General features: G+C 37.4%; 1 protein-coding gene across 1 annotated transcript; it reads right to left on the bottom strand.

Moving 5' to 3' along the window:
- Positions 1–392: 392 nt before the first annotated feature.
- LOC114239995 (F-box only protein 9) lies at positions 393–18,289 on the bottom strand. Its single transcript, XM_028170445.2, has 10 exons — positions 17,975–18,289; positions 16,363–16,494; positions 15,849–15,983; positions 15,345–15,495; positions 14,068–14,219; positions 12,995–13,158; positions 10,748–10,942; positions 9,445–9,580; positions 8,593–8,700; positions 393–6,379 (listed from the first exon to the last, which is right to left on the bottom strand). The coding sequence occupies exons 1-10, from the start codon at positions 17,975–17,977 to the stop codon at positions 6,182–6,184; spliced, it is 1,374 nt and encodes a 457-aa protein (XP_028026246.2). The 5' UTR covers positions 17,978–18,289; the 3' UTR covers positions 393–6,181.
- Positions 18,290–18,746: the final 457 nt, after the last annotated feature.

Here is an 18,746-nt window from a genome sequence, read left to right on the forward strand (position 1 = left end):
AAAAACTCACGTTAGTGTGACATCATTTTTAATTTACTTTGCTTTAGTGTTTTATCTGCATATGCGGAGCTATCTGCTGAATAGTTCGTTTTCTTCGGGAATCATTTTAAATCGGTATCTATTAAGTCATTAAAAGATTAAAACGCATAAACGCATCGCAACGCATATTGGTCATCAAAATTGTTTTTCATTCAGGTAGGCCTTTGTAGGCACTTTCAAATCGTCATAACGTTACCAACAATAGGCAAAAGTAACTGGTCACTTCATTGCTTGACCGATTTTAGTTTCTCTCCTCCAAACGGGATACTCAACTTCGGTAGAACCATACTATCTCACGACCATACTGCCAAACAATCCCAAACTTCACAGTTGAACAGACAATGAAACGCAAATTGAATTTTTATTATTTATTATACGCTTTCCCATGCTTAATTCTAATTTACATAACTCGACATTAAAAACATAAGGTACGGCATCTATAATTGTATTTTTACCGTTTTAAAGTCGTACTGCTGATACATGTGATACAATTTAATGACAAACATTCTTCAAAGAATATTACATTGATCTGAAGAACACGAGTCGAAACTTCCAGAAAAATAAAACATACCACAGTACATATAGAGGCGATATAAAAACAGAATGATCCGACTTGTGCTTCTGATGTCGGGATAACCTAACTTCACTCTTCTTACCTACAAAACAATCAGTGTCTTTAAGACATCTTCGGACTAGTTACAAAATACAAGGAACATCAAATCTATAATATAGTTCACTGGTTCATTTAGATCAATATGTAATTCGCTTAACTTTAATCATACCTTTTTATAACAATATATTACTATTATTATGTCGCCCTGGAACATTAGAGTGAATGATCTAATTGTGTTCTCAAAGGCTCTGAAACCTCGATTTTATAGTGACATCTAGATTTTTAGTAAGCAAATTTTTGTATAAACAATGTGCAGTTTTAAACATACATAGATATTGTTAAATACAGTAATGTGAATCGGTACGGAAGTTTTATTAAAAAAAAAAAATTGTAATTTATATATTAGTTTTAGTGTTAGCACCAAAAATAAATAAATAAATATTTATTATGTACTTTGTAAACAAACGCATACAATAATCAGAAAATACATTTAGAGCTATATTATGCATTACATAAATAATGTTTCATTCCACAATAAATTCCCTAATGTCAAAAAGATAATATGACATTAACATCAACTGACACTTGACATTTACAAAACTCAATGTCAACAATCACGTGTTTACAACAGTGATTCAGTTTTGGAAGTTTTTTATCTTAACTGGAATCTTTCTAAGTCGTGATGACTGTTAACATTAGCCAGTGCGGTTCTAGATTTTTTTTTCTCACTAGATTAAGACGGCATTTAAGGACACTGTCCACATAACGCTAGCAGCTGGTCACTTGTATAAATAGTAAATATTCACAATGTATTACCAAACGTAGGCATAGTCATTATGGATATCTTTTTGAAATTGTAAAATATGTTATTATGAAAATAAAGATTATTATTATTAATGAATGTTTTTACTTCACATAGATCATTATTATTATTTCACATTTTCACATCACATTAATAAGTAAGACTAGTCAAATCAAATTAGTCATAGTCGAGCCGATCCTTAAAATATTTCAAAAGGTAAATAAATGAGAAATTTACAAATATGTAATTTATAGATGCAAACATCTTGACTAAAAACAGTATATATTTTGTTGAAAGTTGATTAACCAAATTACGTCTACAACTTAGAAATATAAGTGATTGTCAGAATACAATAGTTAAAATAGAAAGTTATACTCATTTGTGTCATAAAAGATTAACTTTAAAAAAAACTTTCCTATACTTTGAATTGTGTGTCACATAAGCTTCTCGAAGATAGTTTTTTGCTAGCCAAATATCAAGCTGTCTGTTTAATGAGATGGTATGTCCTTTTTCTTTATATTTTTTATTGGCTACATACAGTTTTCGCTGTAGTTTTTTGCCCTGTAGCGATGAAGTCAATTGCATTATTTTTTGAGTTTAACAACAAGGATACCACTGGTTTTCGAAGTTCATTTTATATATTTTCTGCAAAATAGAGTATTTCATATATGTAGCTGCAATGAGGAATCTATAATTACGAGAAAATTATGTATTTCCTAATAAAAAACAGCGACTTTATGAGGATTGTAACGTGAATATCTCTCGTGTCCCCACATGTAAGTAAATTCACCAGACGAGATACTGCAGATTCGATTGCGAACTTTTGTGTGAAATGCCCACAGCTCTACGCGCGCAAATATCCTACGTATTTTTAATAATGTATGTGTGTTAATCTGATTGTTTGAATGATGAGTGCGGTCGTAGGTAAGAGTTGAAAATGAAAAAAAAAAAATTTAATCGAGCGCGTCAGATTTTCTTAGGGGTCTTAAGTGAACCTAAAAAAAGCTCTCATGCAATAATCTGACGATTTCGATGTGACGCAAACTCGCGGCCATTATTATATAATCAAAAAAATTCGCCATTTTGAAATACTCAAGCGCGTCAGATTAAGATATATATGGTTCATCTTTATGTCCTAGACGTGCTGTCTCATCGTCTGACGATTATCTAGAGGGATTTGCAGACAAAAAAACAAATTTTTTTTTTTTTTAAATCATTAATCTTCATTATGTAATTGAAAAGCTCAGGAAACAGCATGCACATAAAAAAGTTTGTTTTTTAAGTAAAATCCTTGTATTTGCAAGAAAATAATTTAAAAAAACATGTTCAAAAAAAACGCGGAGAGGGGAACATCATAGGCATTACGCAGCTGCACGCATTCAACTTTATCAACAAATTTTTGTTACATCGGCTTGTCGAAATCCTTAGATTATATATTATATTTTCCGTTATCCTTCAATGATTTCCTTCAAAATAAAAAAAATGGGCCACGCTCGAGAATGTCCAGATAACGTTTTTTTTTTATCTTTGTAGTCCTCCCCTTTCTTTACGTCACTCTCAAATTGTTAGATTAGTGGAATATACACTTTTAAGCATGTAATTAACTCACCCTACCTTAATCTGACGCGCTCGAGAATTTCTAATGATCAACTTTTTTTTACTAATCTGATCCATTATCCTGGACGTGCAGCCTTATTTATGAGGTTCATATTTGGTGGAGGTATTTAGCCGGAAACAAGTTATCCCCCTGCATATTAATCTGCCGCGCTTTAGTAAATCCCGAAATCCCCGCTTGGGCTCCCCTACTACGTAGGAAACTCCTATAAACCATCTCAGTAGTAAATCCAGCCGTTTGGTTGACTATAATGACGAAAGAATAACAACGTTGTCAAGTAAAAATAAACACTCATCATAAATAATAATTTGCGTAATCACTAGTGGCAGAGCGTCATGTGAACCCCCGCCCGGGTACCACCACCGGGTAAGACCTCAAGGTGGGTGACAGCATCCACACTATGTCTATAGGCTCGGGTAACCATTTAACACCTGATGGGTCGTAACTTCATTCACCCGTCCATTCAATTAAAGAAACGGAACAATTATTTATTCGACCCAAGAATGAGGAATCAAAGTAGTACGGGACTAAATGATACACAAGGTTAAGAAAACAATAACAGTAAAACAAAACTAGCTGCTTACAGGGGGACACTTTTCAACTTGTCCCCTATAGAAGATTGTGCTCCTTACTTCTACCCTCCATAGTAGGAACTCCTTTCTGTTAGAAATTCTGACAGGTTGACAGTCGTAGCAGTTCCATTTTTGGAACTGGTAAGGCTAAGGTATCAGACCATACGATCTAATCTTTTGTACATTCTGTTTTATGAAAAATGATGTGGAGCGCAATTAATTGAAGTTGAATATGGAATAAAATATAGCCTCAGTAAAATGAGGTTATTTACTGGAACTTTTTGGAACATCCCAAGAAACTACATCCAGCGGTGATAGGTTGACAGTAGTAGTTCTTTGCCAACTGGAAAGGTAAAGGTATCATACCATACAGCCTAATCGTTTATATTCTTGTTTATGAAAAATGATAATATGGAGTGAAATGAAACGAAGTTGATTAATTTGAAACATTAATCAATTGGCATGAAATTAAATGAGATGATATGGGATAAAATACAATCTCAGTAAAATGGTGGCCTGTTACTAAGCTTTTTTCAGTGGACTTTTTGGAGGATCCCGAGAAGTTACGTTCAGCGGCTTTGTTTCATTTTCCCACATTTGTGCACTTTCACAGATACTAAACAGTTAATAAACCACCGTTATTACACATTTAAACCTAAAGAAACACTAAATAGACAAATTAAAACATATCACACAACTTTGCTCCTCGCGTTCCCGCCAAAAAGTCCTGATAGGTTGACAGCTGCCTGCGCACATAGAGGCGCTTTTTCACAAAAAACGCAATGGAGTCATCGCTCTGACTAGGCACAAAATAAATTCATGTTACAATTTGCACACTGACCAGTGTTTGACTTTTAAGATGTAATAAGCATTTCGTTGCAATTAAAAATACTTAAACAGTCGCAAATGCAAATTTTATTTCATTTTGAAAATATACCCTTTAATTCGTCATACACATAATAAATACTCTTGAAATAAATTAGGTACTTTGCAATGTTATAAATAATAAATATAATAACAATATGTACAAGAATAGTGTCCTACAACATAGTACAAGGTAAGTTGCGTTTTAGTTTAAGGTTTGTTTTAAGGTTTTTTTTTTTTACTGCTTAGATGGGTGGACGAGCTCACAGCCCACCGGGTGTTAAGTGGTTACTGGAACCCATAGACATCTACAACGTAAATGCGCCACCCACCTTGAGATATAAATTCTAAGGTCTCAAGTATAGTTACAACGGCTGCCCCACCCTTCAAACCGAAACGCATTACTGCTTCACGGCAGAAATAGGCAGGGTGGTGGTATCTATCCGCGCCTACTCACAAGAGGTCCTACTACCAGTTGAGACCAGTTTCGGCTCACTGGGAATTCATAATACACTATTTACACATTTTATTTTAATTTAAGCGCTTCCTATACAATAAACACTGGGTTTTGTATTCACCCTAAATTCTACTAAATTCTATACATAGGCCGTGCTGTGTCAGATAAAATCATCGTAAAAATAGAATAATCTTACAATTTATTTTGACTCCATCAAACAAAAACCCTCCAGACCGAGTTAAAACGGCTGGAAGTCTTAGAGCAAACAAATCATTTTGAATAATGCTTACTCATAAAATGTTAATTTGTATATGAATAGAAAAGACGTTTTTTTCGGGCGATCATGGTCACCCTAACTCACAAATTAACACAATATGGTGACAAACTTTTATATATCACTTAGAGAATATCGACTGGTTTAATGGCAATTATTAAAAAAAAAAAAAAAAGAAGAAATAAAAATTCTTTCGCGAAGCAGGAGGAACAATTTCGTCCAATGGACCTCTTTACCTACTGACAGTGATCACAAACATTTTTGTATTAAGTACGGTTTACAAAAAATGTATAAAGGAGAAAAAAAAATACTAACTTGTTAAATAAATTATTTTTATTATAATAAATTATTTATTTAGATTTCATATTATAACAGTTATAAAAATCCAGTTACAATCACTAGCTCGGCAGAAATAAAAAAATGAAAATTGAAAAATCAGAATCCGATTCCTTTGTATCGGAGTTACTGCTTGCCTTACTACTCAAAGCCAACACGCAAACAAGAACAAACCTTACAGTCTCATGTAAAAGGTTTACAATCCCTGAGGCCGGCGGTCATTGCATGTGTGCGAGCGAGACTCGTTATATTCACGCGGGAGTGACAAAGACAGGTAACAACAGGTTAACGTACGAAATCCTTCCTGCTCCGCGCTTGTAACAATCTCTTTAAGAATATTCGGATCGTGACGTCACTGTCGCTTGCCTAATTACACACACACGCAAACCGTTCACTGTACACTTGCTGCGGATTTGCAGTGCCTCAATTCTTTATTTGCATTCGTAAACTATTCTATAGTACGAGCCTAGTTAGTTGGTCGCCACGAGAGCGGGGGGAGGGAACGCATCGGAAGATGAGTGCCCGGAGCTAAGGCGAGTCGCTGTCGCCGTCCGTGTCTCCGTCCGACAGCGCGGCGCTTACCTCATCTCTCGCTGCGTTTCTCAGGGCCTATGTGTAGGCGTGCGTGGGCAGCAGCGGCGCGTGCGACTCGGCCGTGTAGGTGCGCACGCGGCTGAAGGCGAAGGGCGGGTACCGGCCGGGCGCCAGCTCGAACTGCGTCCACTGGTCGAGGCGCGCGCGCACCGAGTGGTGGCGCCACTGCAGCTGGAAGTTGCGCCGGCTGCGGACGTCGCACAGCTCCAGCTCCTGTCGCAAGCCACACGTACCGTCAGGATAAACAACATTATAACAAAAAACGGCTTTCAGCGGCTTGGCTCTGCCCCTGGCATTGCTGACGTCCATGAGCGACGGTGACCACTTACCATCAGGTGGGCCGTATGCTCGTCTGCCTACAAAGGCAACAAAAAAAAACTACAGAAAAAAATACAAACTTCATTAGAAAATCCAAGCAAAATAATCAATTTCATCATCACTTTTTTTATTCTGTTTATAGTATTATTTATTTTTTTAGTTTAGTATATTATTTTATTTCATTATTATTTTTTATTATATTATTATTTAGATTATTATATTAGAGCGAAGTTATAACATTATTGTAATGTTATCAGTACTTAAAACATTTGCAAATTGACACTTTAAACGGACGTATCGAAGTCGATTGAAAATAACGTTCAATATTCCGCTACGTTTTTTTTTTTTTTTTTATTGCCTCTGTAGGCAGACGAGCATACGGCCCACCTGATGGTGAGTGGTTACCGTCGCCCATGGACTTCAGCACTGCCAGGGGCAGAGCCAAGCCGCTGCCTACCGCTTAATACTCTCCACAAGCCTCGTTTGAAGAAGGACATGTCATAGCGCTCGGGAAACACCGTGGAGGGGAGCTCATTCCATAGCCGGATGGTACGTGGCAAAAAAGATCTTTGGAAACGCACTGTGGATGACCGCAGTGGCTCCAGGTAGTATGGATGAACTCTACTCCGGTGGCGGGCGGTGCGATGGTAAAAACGAGACGTTGGTATCATCTCGAACAATTCCTCAGAGCACTCCCCATGGAACATGCGGTACAAAATACAGAGGGAACCGAAGTCCCTCCGCAGACCCAGAAGCTCCAAACGATCCGTGAGAATGGGATTATCGACAATCCGAACGTCCAAACGTACAAACTAACGTACACATTAAGCCAATAAAACCTTTATAATGAATGTATACTCATTTATAGTAATTGCATTCGCACTTCAAGAAAAAAGAATTACAAGTACAACCAACGCTAGATGGCGCGCGAGTATAGTAGAATTATTTTGTCCGTGCAGTTTCGGTCATAAAACATAGCCCGGCTAGGGCGGTGAGCATGCTGCGCAGGCGCAACGCCATTATCGATAAAAACAAATGAGTCATCGAAGGCAGGTACACGGCGGCGGGGCAGTATACGAAGGGTGGTGAGACATTGTTATGTTATGAGTCATTTGTTGTACCTACCTGCAAATTATAGTACATATGTCGAAGAGAAAACTATTTTTGTGCATTCGCTCTCTGAACTTCTTTAGTGACACAATGGCTAGTCCTTTGTACCAAAACGGCAGAATTCAAAATAATAATTTCACGTGTTGTTATCAACAATGTGTTAAAATTTTTCACTGAAATGAAAATAGATCCCGAAAAGTTACAAAGTGTTAATTTCTGCCGTCCTAGTTAATTTGCTGCGGCGATATGTGGTGTAAGTGTTCGGTTAGTGATTTTTACTTTCATTTTTATCACTAACCCACAAAGTGACAAAACTAAATACACTATCGATAACGCTTATCGACGACAATAATGCGCATCACTATGCCCGTCCATAAGGCTCGTGAGTGGAAGAGAGAGCGAGATAATCGCTTAACCGCTCCGATTTTTACGTCCCTAACTTCACGGAAAAAATAATTTAACTATAGTAAACGGTAGGCAGCGGCTTGGCTCTGCCCCTGGCATTGCTGAAGTCCATGGGCGACGGTAACCACTCGCCATCAGGGGGGTCGTCTGCCTACAAAGGCAATAAAAAAAATAAAAATTATTTGTCCGTGTTTCAAGTTTCAAGTCAATGGGATGCCTGGTTCAGTAGTTATAACGGAACATCCATAAAAACCACTGTGGATTTATATATTAGTATATGAGTCAACTATTATCAAAGCCGGCAATCTGACTTTTGGACAATTATTGGTAAATCAGAAAAACGAATTATTGACTTTGTATTCCATTGGCAGTCACAAAACTCTTCGGAACGACATCTTAGATAAATAACAGGTTAACTATTAACCTTTATTTAATGCAGGTTTTGTACCGTATTCTTTGAAGGAGACGATTATATTCAAATCAATCCGTATTGAAATATCAAAACATTTTTTTGTCCAAATGCACAGATTGCCACCTTTGTTAATAGACGACTCATATATAGATTACAGTTTTCTGAGTGTCGAGACTCTCACCAGGTGGAACGTCTGTTCGTGCTCGAGCTCCTTCCTGCGCGCTCGGAACCTCGTGTTCGAAGCCATCACCTGCTTCTTCTCGCTGGTCTTCTTTATAACGATCACAACCTAAAGTCAAACGCGTTACTTTAATGAACGTTCTGTTTCCCTTTCGCTTCAGTTATTAAGAAGTATAATATATATTTATTTTATTTACTTATTAGGCACACATTACAAGCTAAAAAAAGATACACAATGAATAACAATAAGTCAAAAATCTGACCGTAACATAAGCCATGTGCGCACGACTAGTCAAAACAAATATGCCTTACAACTATAGACCAAAACAACACGACAACGAAAACTAATCTATCTTATAATGTAGGGAAATAATTCTACTCGCATATAATATGGAATACAGAAATACATACATTATAAATCTTTTATATGTTAATGCATTACATACTGGAATTGAACTCCCTGCCTCTCCCTCTAGCTTATATGGCAGCCATTTTGTTTTTTTTTTTCTAAGAAGATCTCTTCCACAGTATATACTGAGCTGCAGATATTTTATATTTTTGGAACGAAGTTCGTTATGGGACGATGCGGAGGGGTACCCTAACCGGGAAAAAACGTCCGTAACGTAAGATTTTTATTATTTATGTTGATAACTTTGTAAAGTAGTTTTTTTTATCAATAAAAAATCATAATAAAAAATTTATACCCGAATAATTATTTTCTTTATACCTCCAATAGAACTTAAAATTGATATTTTTATAAAAACTTCGTTCCTATCCGGTGTCCCACGACACCACACTTTTATTTATTATTATATAAGGTTTTCAGCTGTTGCTTATAAATGCAGTCGGATACCTTTTGACCAATCAGCCTATAATGTCCCATCATGATCCCGGAACCGGATTTGACATGTCGGTTCTTCAGCAGGCCCACGCACGTCACCGGCTCCTCCGCTGTCGTCCACATCAGCACCACGCCTTCGGGGAAGAATCTGTTAATGACAAATACAAAGTGAAATAGAACATTAAACTGTTAATATTTTTTCTGAAATTCAAGAGTGCGAGATGTGTAGTGCTGTTATTTAGGTGGGTGGCGCATTTACGTTGTAGATTTCTATGGGCTCCAGTAACCACTTAACACCAGGTGGGCTGTGAGCTCGTCCACCCAACTAAGCAATAAAAAAAGCCACATCACCACATATAACTCCTTTTTTAAACACGCTCTTATTATTGACTTGTAGATAATGTATATTTGTTCGTATATCTGGGAATGTATCAACGTCATTTTTATCGACTTAAGATGCCCAATTAATTTGAAAATTTGCACGGGCGTTAAGGGCCCTTAATAAAAACGATAAAATTTATTGTTATTTCGGTTTGCTATTTAAGTCTGTATTTTTAGTTTTTAAACTGCATTTATTATTCCCAGTCAACGTTTTATTTACATTGTTAAAGACCCAGGACAAAATCACATTGAGATTGTTTGAGGTGAGAAGGTGAAACCTACTCACACGGCACGCGGAAAGGCAAAATACGAAGATCTCAAAATTTATGGAAAAGTTCAAGTTATGGCGGGTTTTTTTTATTGCATAGATCGGTGGACAAGCTCACAGCCCATTTGGTGTTGTATGGGTATCTTGAGATATAAGTTCTAAGGTCTCAGTATAGTTACAACGGCTGCCCCACTCTTCAAACCGAAACGCATTACTGCTTCACAGCAGAAATAGGCGGGGTGGTGGTATCCCCCGCGCGGACTCACAAGAGGCCCTACCACCAGTAATTACGCAAATTATATTTTTTCTTCTTTAGGAAGGACCAGCGGGCAAAAGAAGAAGAAAGAGGACGACCAAGGAGCAGATGGATCGACGAAATAATAGCAGCAACTGGAATATAATGGAGAAACAAAGCCAAGGATAGGGAAGAGTGGAGCAAGCTGGAGGAGGTCTATACCCGAATTGGGGTTCCAAACACAAGTTTATATTTAATTTTGTAATTTTTATTTGATAAGGTGTTTTTTATTTTTTTTTCTTTCTTTTTTTTTTGGAAATGAAATGGGCTTATTATTATTATTATTATATTTTTTCTTCTTAGGTCCTTCGCCTTGTTCAATTGAAAATGAAACTTATGTATATTTAAGATAACAATCAAATGAGCCTCACCTGAGGTACCTGTAGTAGTAAATAAGATACCAAGGCCTGTAGAACTGGTCCTGGAAGGAGTTCTCCCCGTGGCGCAGGTACGTGGTCTTGCTGATGTAGCAGCCGTTGAGTCGCAGCCGGGGACGCGCGATGTACATGTCGCGCCAGCTCGACCAGCCGTTAGCGCGGGGGGTGCCGCACTCTATACCCCATGTTCTGTGGGGGGTCGAGGGTTGCTAAGGTTAACTAAGGAACGCGAGTAGTGAAGTTGTGTGATTTGTTTTATTTTATCTATTCAGTGTTTCTTCAAGTTTAAATGTGTAATAACGGTGGCATATTAACTGTTTAGTATCTGTGAAAGTGCACAAATGTGGGAAAATGCAACAAAGCCGCTGAACTGAACGTGACTTCTCGAGATCCTCCAAAAATTCCACTGAAAAAGCCTCAGTAAATTAACAACACCATTTTATTTCATCCCATATCATCTCATCTCATTTCATTTAATTTCATGCCAATTATAAAAATCTTATTACTTCACGCTGGCTAATCCACAAACCGTGCCGGAGGCAAAAAAGAAAAAAGAAAAAGAAATAGATTTGAGAGGACATAAATAAACGTTACGCCCTTCGTACATTGGGCGTGCATTGGTTTGAAGATCTTCTTCTTTTCCTATTACCCTCTGCTGGGGTGTAGGGCTCGAATCAAGGGCTTGGTTTGAAGATTTTGTTATGATGGATAGGATGGCTTTGTTAATGCTATAGAAGGAGTGATATATTTTGGTCGTATTATGTTCTCTCTCCTCCTTTTGTCATAAAAGTGGGTTTGGTACATTCCATAAACATTAACGACTCAGAGCAGAGAGCTTATCTTATTAAGGCCGGATGATTACCCTTAACATCCTAATTTGCAATTAAATTTATACTGGACTATAATTAAAATTATAAAGTAACAAAGTTACCCTACTGACATCATCCTGTACAAATGTTTTGAGATACATTGCTCTTTACATACTAAGCACATAACAACGCGAATGGCGTCACTACCTTAGACATATGGTCGAAGTTACAATCGACTCAATACAATTCGCGAACTAACCCACAGACATAGCCCACTGAGTTTCTCGCCGGATCTAATTTTTAATTTAATTTTTTTTATTGCGTAGATGTGTGGACGAGCTCACAGCCCACCAAGTGGTTACTGGAACCCATAGACATCTACAACGAAAATGCGCCACACACCTTGAGATATAAGTTCTAAGATCTCAGTATAGTTACAGCGGCTGCTCCACCCTTCAAACCGAAACGCATTACTGCTTCACGGCAGAAATAGGCGGGGCGGTGGTACCTACCCGTGCGGACTCACAAGAGATCCTACCACCAGTAATTATTAAAAAAAATATCGTAGAACTTGATCGATTAATTAGATACTTTTTTTATTGTTTAGATGGCTGAACGAGCTCACAGCTCACCTGGTGTTAAATGGTTACTGGAGCCCATAGACATCTACGACGTAAATGGGCCACCCACCTTGAGATATAAGTTCTAAGATCTCAGTATAGTTACAACGGCTGCTCCACCCTTCAAACCGAAACGCATTACTGCTTCACGGCAGAAATAGGCGGGGCGGTGGTACCTACCCGTGCGGACTCACAAGAGGTCCTACCACCAGTAATTACGCAAATTATAATTTTGCGGGTTTGATTTTTATTACACGATGTTATTCCTTCACCGTGGTAGTCAATCGTGAACAATTGTCAGGTACGTATTTCATTAGAAAAATAGGTACCCGCCTGCGGGATTCGAACATCGTTGCATCACTATATACGAATGCACCGGACTTCCTTCTCAGTGGGTCGCGTTTCCGATCCGGTAGTAGATTCTGCGAAGCTCTTGCTAGAGCTAGTGTTAGTAAATTCTTTAGATGGGCGGACGAGCTCACAGCTTATCTGTGTTAAATGATTACCGGAGCCCATAGACATCTACAACGTAAATGCCGCCACCCACCTTGAGATATGAGTTCTAAGGTCTCACTATAGTTACAACGGCTACCCCACCCTTCAAACCGCATTACTGCTTCACGGCAGAAATAGTCAGGGCGGTGGAACCACCCGAGATCCCACCACCAGTAAGCCCATGAGCTAGTTAAAATAGACCCTTAGAGCGAATAAGTAGGGAAACCCAGTTCGAATAGTCGTTCACGGCAAAAATTGACTTAACGATATGAGAGTGAGCTTCGTTGGTAGCGAATAACAGAGCAGTAGGTATTGACCTGACGCAGATGGAGCGCCAGAGGTCGGGCTCCCGGGCGGCCACGTACCAGCCGCGGCACACGCCGGCCGCCGCCTCCAGCGCGCCCGCGTCCAGCTCCGAGCTCACCACCCAGCGCAGCACCACCAGCAACACCTCGTACGGGAGCCACGATATGTGCGCCGACTGCACACGTTGAGGTCACGTTCAAAAGCTTTACTACTGGTGGTAGCACCTCTTGAGAGTCTCTGCTTATTTCTGCCGTGAAGCAGTAATGCGTTTCGGTTTGAAGGGTGGGGCAGCCGTTGTAACTATGCTGAGACCCTTAGAACTTATATCTCAAGGTGGGTGGCGCATTTACGTTGTAGATGTCTATGCGCTCCAGTAACCACTTAACACCAGGTGGGCTGTGAGCTCGTCCACCCATCTAAGCAATAAAAAAAAAGTGGGGCCGATGCGAGACATCAATGCCGTCAAGATGACGAAACCGCTACCCGTCAGGGCGTAGCTTGAATAGCCTCATAGACTATCAGCGAATAGGGGTAGGGGAGAAAAAAAAAGTGCCGAAACAACACACAAGCTAACCGACGTCTGCTAAGTCATCAAAAGTACAAGCCGTAATGAAAATGGTTATTAACTGATTTACTTTAGGTTCATAATTGTATGTTATATATTACTTTTAGTTCTATATAGATAATCTTTAGTTTCATAAATTTATGAATTTGAAACCTTTAATTGTGGTCTTTTTGAGAATTTTTCTGTCTATAACTCAATAAAATTGTCTGTTAAATGATGCACAAAAGAAATGGTGACCAAACGTTACAAGTAGCCTACATGTTTTCTTATCGATTTCACGAAAATAATTACGAAATTATTTATTGGAACAAATTTAACTGAATATTTGAAATGTAAGATTTTCAATTCCATTCTTCTGTCCTTTTCTGTGACAGATGAGTTTCCTTGAATTTCGAATAGATCAAAGCGAGACAGACAGAGAATGACAAATGAAACGACATCTGTGGTCCAGTACTTGACATCTAGTATAATATAATGTTTAGGATAAATTTCCCAAAGTTTGAGAATATCAATACGCACCACCGTGGGTAGTTTCGGTTCACACAGCAACCCCCTCCTAGCCAGAATTCGTTGCAGCCTCGCGAGTAGTTCCTCCCCCTCCACGACCTCCTCCTCCTCATCCTCGGAGGGAGGAGCCTTGTCCGCGCAAACCTCTTCCTCCACCTCTGAATCTAACGAAGCGCCCACACAAATCCAATGTTATGACTAGTATCATGAATAAGATGTAGCGATAGCTAAAATTAATAAATACATATATATTAGATCTTTCAAAAAATTGATGAGAAATGCCTAAGACACAACTCAGTAATGTGTATAAAAAGAGCCCTAAGCACAGCAGTGGACATGTCTGAGTTATTGATGATGGACCATTCAAGGGTGCAGTTTCTCAAGGGATCCAATATTATTATTTCTATTAATTACAATTATTGGATTACCATCAAAAGAGTTGGTGATTAGCATGCAGATTGCCTTATTAATATATTATTGAGGTTTGGTTAATGATTTTTTTTTATTGCTTAGATGGGTGGACGAGCTTGATACGATATAAAAGTAGTAAAAATTGCATACATTGTTTCAGTATAACTATGAGCTGAGTCGAAGTAACAAATGGCTATTAACATAACAAGCCTCCAGATGTACTAACTCATCATTACTTAAATAAGTAGTATAATTAAAACTCTTTTTAGGACTTAATCTAGCGTTTACTACTCTAGTTTCACTATTTCCCACATTTTAATACTGCACAGTTTTTATGGTCGCATAGAGTATATTATTTATGGTTACTATGCTCTAAGTCAAAATAAGCTTATTCTTAAGCTTGGTTGTCTTTCAACAGTAGCAACAACAATTTAAAAAAAAATTATAACTGAAGCGGAGTAGATAATTAGGTTAGAGGGAGCTGCCCTTGCGAGCTTACAACATTCCCCGACTAAATCAAAACTATGGTTGATGTTGAACTATGGTTGATCGTTGGTCGTCGACTATCGCCTCGACGACCCGTCGGTCGGGCGTCCTCGGGGTGGCGCCGCGTGTCTGGTTGTAGTGTTGACCGCGGGAACTCCCCTACTCTGACCGGGTTTTGACCCCGGACGGAGATCGGAGGTCGGGTGTAAGAGTACAGAGGAGTCGTTTAGTGGGTGGGCTCTAAAATTCCTTGGGCCCGCGGTCTGCTTCCAACACCTTGCAGATCGTTGAGTCCCACATACCCCGCCCCCTAGGCGCGGGGACCTCGTAGGAGGTTCAGCCCCAGCCCGAAAAAAAAAAATGGTTGATGGTTTCATCAAGCTTGGCATTACCTTCCGGCGTATCTCCCCTGAGCTCACTTCCCTCGTACAGCCGCGTCTCGACGTCCGGTACGATCTGTATGGCTCGCTTGTAATGTTGTATAGCTTCATACAACTTCCCCCCGCGCTCGAATTCAACGCCACGGAGGAATAGTTGCTTAGCCTACAAAGCAAAAACGACATGTAGCTTCCAAACAAAGGTATCAAATATTCTTCCTTAATAAAACCAAAAGAATTTCTATTTAAGTGTAGAGTATGGTGCTATATGTAAATTAAGTGTAAAATTTTATATTGTGGAATTATCTCGTTTTCTATGAAAGTATAAAAGAAAAACAAAAAAGGGATCCACATAATAGTTGAAAAAGTAATGTAATTTAGAAGCTAACAATTATATTTCTACTCTGCATTTTCTTAATGTTTTTCTGAGCATTAATTCTTAGTATTATTTTGTTTTGTTATAATATATTGGTGAAAAATATGATTGCCCAAATTGCTAATAATGAGATCAGAATTAACCTTATCCTCATCAGTGAGTGGTTCTGCAAATGATTCTTCAAGCTTTGATCCTTTCTGTGTTGTCGGTGTTGATTCGAGTTCTCTCTGCCACTGTTGCCGGAAGACTGAAAGCTCATCCTCACCGTGATTTGTATTCTGAAAAAAAAAATCAATATTTTATTAGGTATCAAAGAATCTGTATGCACTTAATGAACTGTACTATTTATTCCAAGTACTATTTTAGCTCAATTTTAGTTCTCTGATCTACTGATTTAATTCCCTGATTCCTAAATCCTATCTCAAATACTAGCAGCAGAACATATTTCAAATCTCATTTTGCCTTTTTCTTCTACAAATTATTTATTTTTGTTTGAAAAGTAGAAGATAAGACTCCAATCCCATGGCCATAGAATCACTATAAATGAACCAAAATTATCCATTCTTCTTGTTTATTGGCAGATGAACATTATTTTAGTCGTTGTTATATAATATTTAAGTACTTAAGTTATTTGGTAATGAAATGAGAAATATTTACTTGCGCATTGTCTTGTAAACTCAAATTGTCAAGAGTATTGCAAGCTTCAAGCACATTATTAGAATGAGACGAAGAAGAGTCTTCTTGCTCCTCGCCTTCACACTCGCTGCTAGTCTCACCATGTCCTGATGCCTGCAATAGAGGTTGGCACAAAGTTATTTATTGAACACCCGCTGACTCGGCAGACCTCGTAGTGCCTCAATCGAAAAATAAAAGACCTAAACTTTTGTATAAAATAAACAGCAACTCATTTTTATATATAAAGAAGAAGAAGATTCTTAAGCACATTTAAGGTACAATACAAGTTACTGCAATTAAATTTAAGGAATACTACATTTGTTATATATACAAAACCAATTCAATCATGTCCCAAACAGACAATGTGTGCCTCTCATTCTAATGGAAACTTTTTGGTGGAGACTATTTTCTAAGAGATAATTTTCTAGTAAGTTTTATTATTGTTCTTATTGTTCTTCAAGATGTTCATGGGTGATCATAACCAACATTTTATTAGCAATGTATTTTAATATTATGTGTAGCTTGGTTGATTCGGTTGTTTAAAAAATATGTATATTAGGAAATATTATTTAATTCAAAAAGATATTTCATTTAGTTACATATAAGTGTTAGATGATTGAGTGCCTCTGAGAGCAGCTAACAAACTATAAAAAGTCATGAACACAGAATATTTTCATTCAACTATTTATTTCAACTACTTATCATATACATACATATTATCATAGACATCTACAACGCAAATGCCGCCACCTATCTTGTGTGGTAGTACCTACCTGTGCGGACTCACAAGACATCCTACCACCAGTAATTACCCAAATTATAATTTTGCAGGTTTGATTTTTGTTACATGATGTTATTTCTTCACCGTGTAAGATAATCGTGAACGTTTGTGAAGTACATATTTCAATAGAAAAATTGGTACCCACTTGCAGGATTCGAACACCATTGCATCACAATATACAAATGCACCGTACGTCTTATCCTTTAGGCCACAATGACTTAAAAAGTACATATAAATATATAAAATTTTCTTGACATTGCAAAATTCAGTTTAAGCGAATAATACACCTGTTAGAATTTCATTATTATTCTGAAACTATTGACATTGTATTAATCATAAAAGAAAAGGTATCATGTTTGAAAGTAAATAAATTAACCATTTCATTGCCATTCCGTATGTTCAAAATACAGTGAACATAATGAAATATTTTCAAAGTGTCTCAAACATGTTATTTGCTTCTAGTAACAAATTTTCATGGTAAATTTCATGTTAAACTAATACTATCCATTAAAACAAATACAAAAAAGATCACTATTTATTCGATTGGTCAGAATAAAAATTTGGCTCTAACCAATAAAATGCGGGAATAATATAATCTATATTATTCTCAGCTGATATTTTAATTTAATTTCTTTCATAAAATAAATACTGGAACGAGGTTGAAAATATTATTCAATAACTTTTTTAACCAAACTGAACACACATTAAAAACTGTATATGTTAAATCTCCAAAAACATTTAGGTCAAAATTACTATGACAGAATCTTAAAATAAATATTTTGGTGCTGTTTTGGTAGTGCGCTGTAATCTTACCATTTTCACTGATTTATGTGCCTTATTGTACCAACAATTGCAACTACAATTGTGACATAGGTAATATATTAAATTTTAATATACAAATATATTATGTACGTGGTTTTTTTTACGATATTGCTCAATTTTTTTCTCATTAGAGAAAAAGTTCACAATCGCATCGACCCTGAAATGAAATAGCGTTTCAAAGTTGACTTAGCAAAACAAAAAAGTTTTAGGACTGAAAAGTGAGTAAGAATGATTAGAATGTACTATAGTTCAAGTGAGAAAAAAATAAGATATGCGCAAAATCTGAAATGTAGAAAGATATTAGCGTTGACAGCTTTGAGTCTGACCAATAAGAGCAATAGGTAATAGGGTGATTAGGGGTTGAGAGGTGAATGGGGAAAAAACCAGGAAATTTTTCGACACTCAATATTAGTTTGAGGAGATTGGGAAACCTCAAATCGGTCGGACGTGCTTTTTGTTAATTTTCCATTTTATTTTGATTTTCATGTTAATTTTCTTTTTTCTTTTGTTTCTTTTTTAATATTTAGATCAGATAAGTTGTAGTTTGTATATATTTTAGTAGTTAGTTAGTATTAAAGTTTAAATTTTATTTATTCTGTGTAAATTTCATACTATTGGTAAGCTTTATTTTCTTCTCTTTTCCTTCATGACATGATGGACCCCCCGGGTGATCCTGGGGGGACAGCCCCCGATATAGGTCATGTAGTGACAATTTCAAATAATGACGATGGTAGTACCATGGATACAGATGGTTCAGTTTCCC

Source organism: Bombyx mandarina, chromosome 06 (assembly GCF_030267445.1).
Source record: "Bombyx mandarina strain Sakado chromosome 06, ASM3026744v2".
Classification (NCBI taxonomy): domain Eukaryota; kingdom Metazoa; phylum Arthropoda; class Insecta; order Lepidoptera; family Bombycidae; genus Bombyx; species Bombyx mandarina.

Coding starts and splice junctions, on each gene's coding strand:
- LOC114239995 (XM_028170445.2), bottom strand. Junction 9,581..10,747: donor TACTACTACAGGTACCTCAG/GTGAGGCTCATT, acceptor TGTCATTAACAG/ATTCTTCCCCGAAGGCGTGG. Junction 8,701..9,444: donor ATAGGCTGATTGGTCAAAAG/GTATCCGACTGC, acceptor GTTTGACTTTAG/GTTGTGATCGTTATAAAGAA.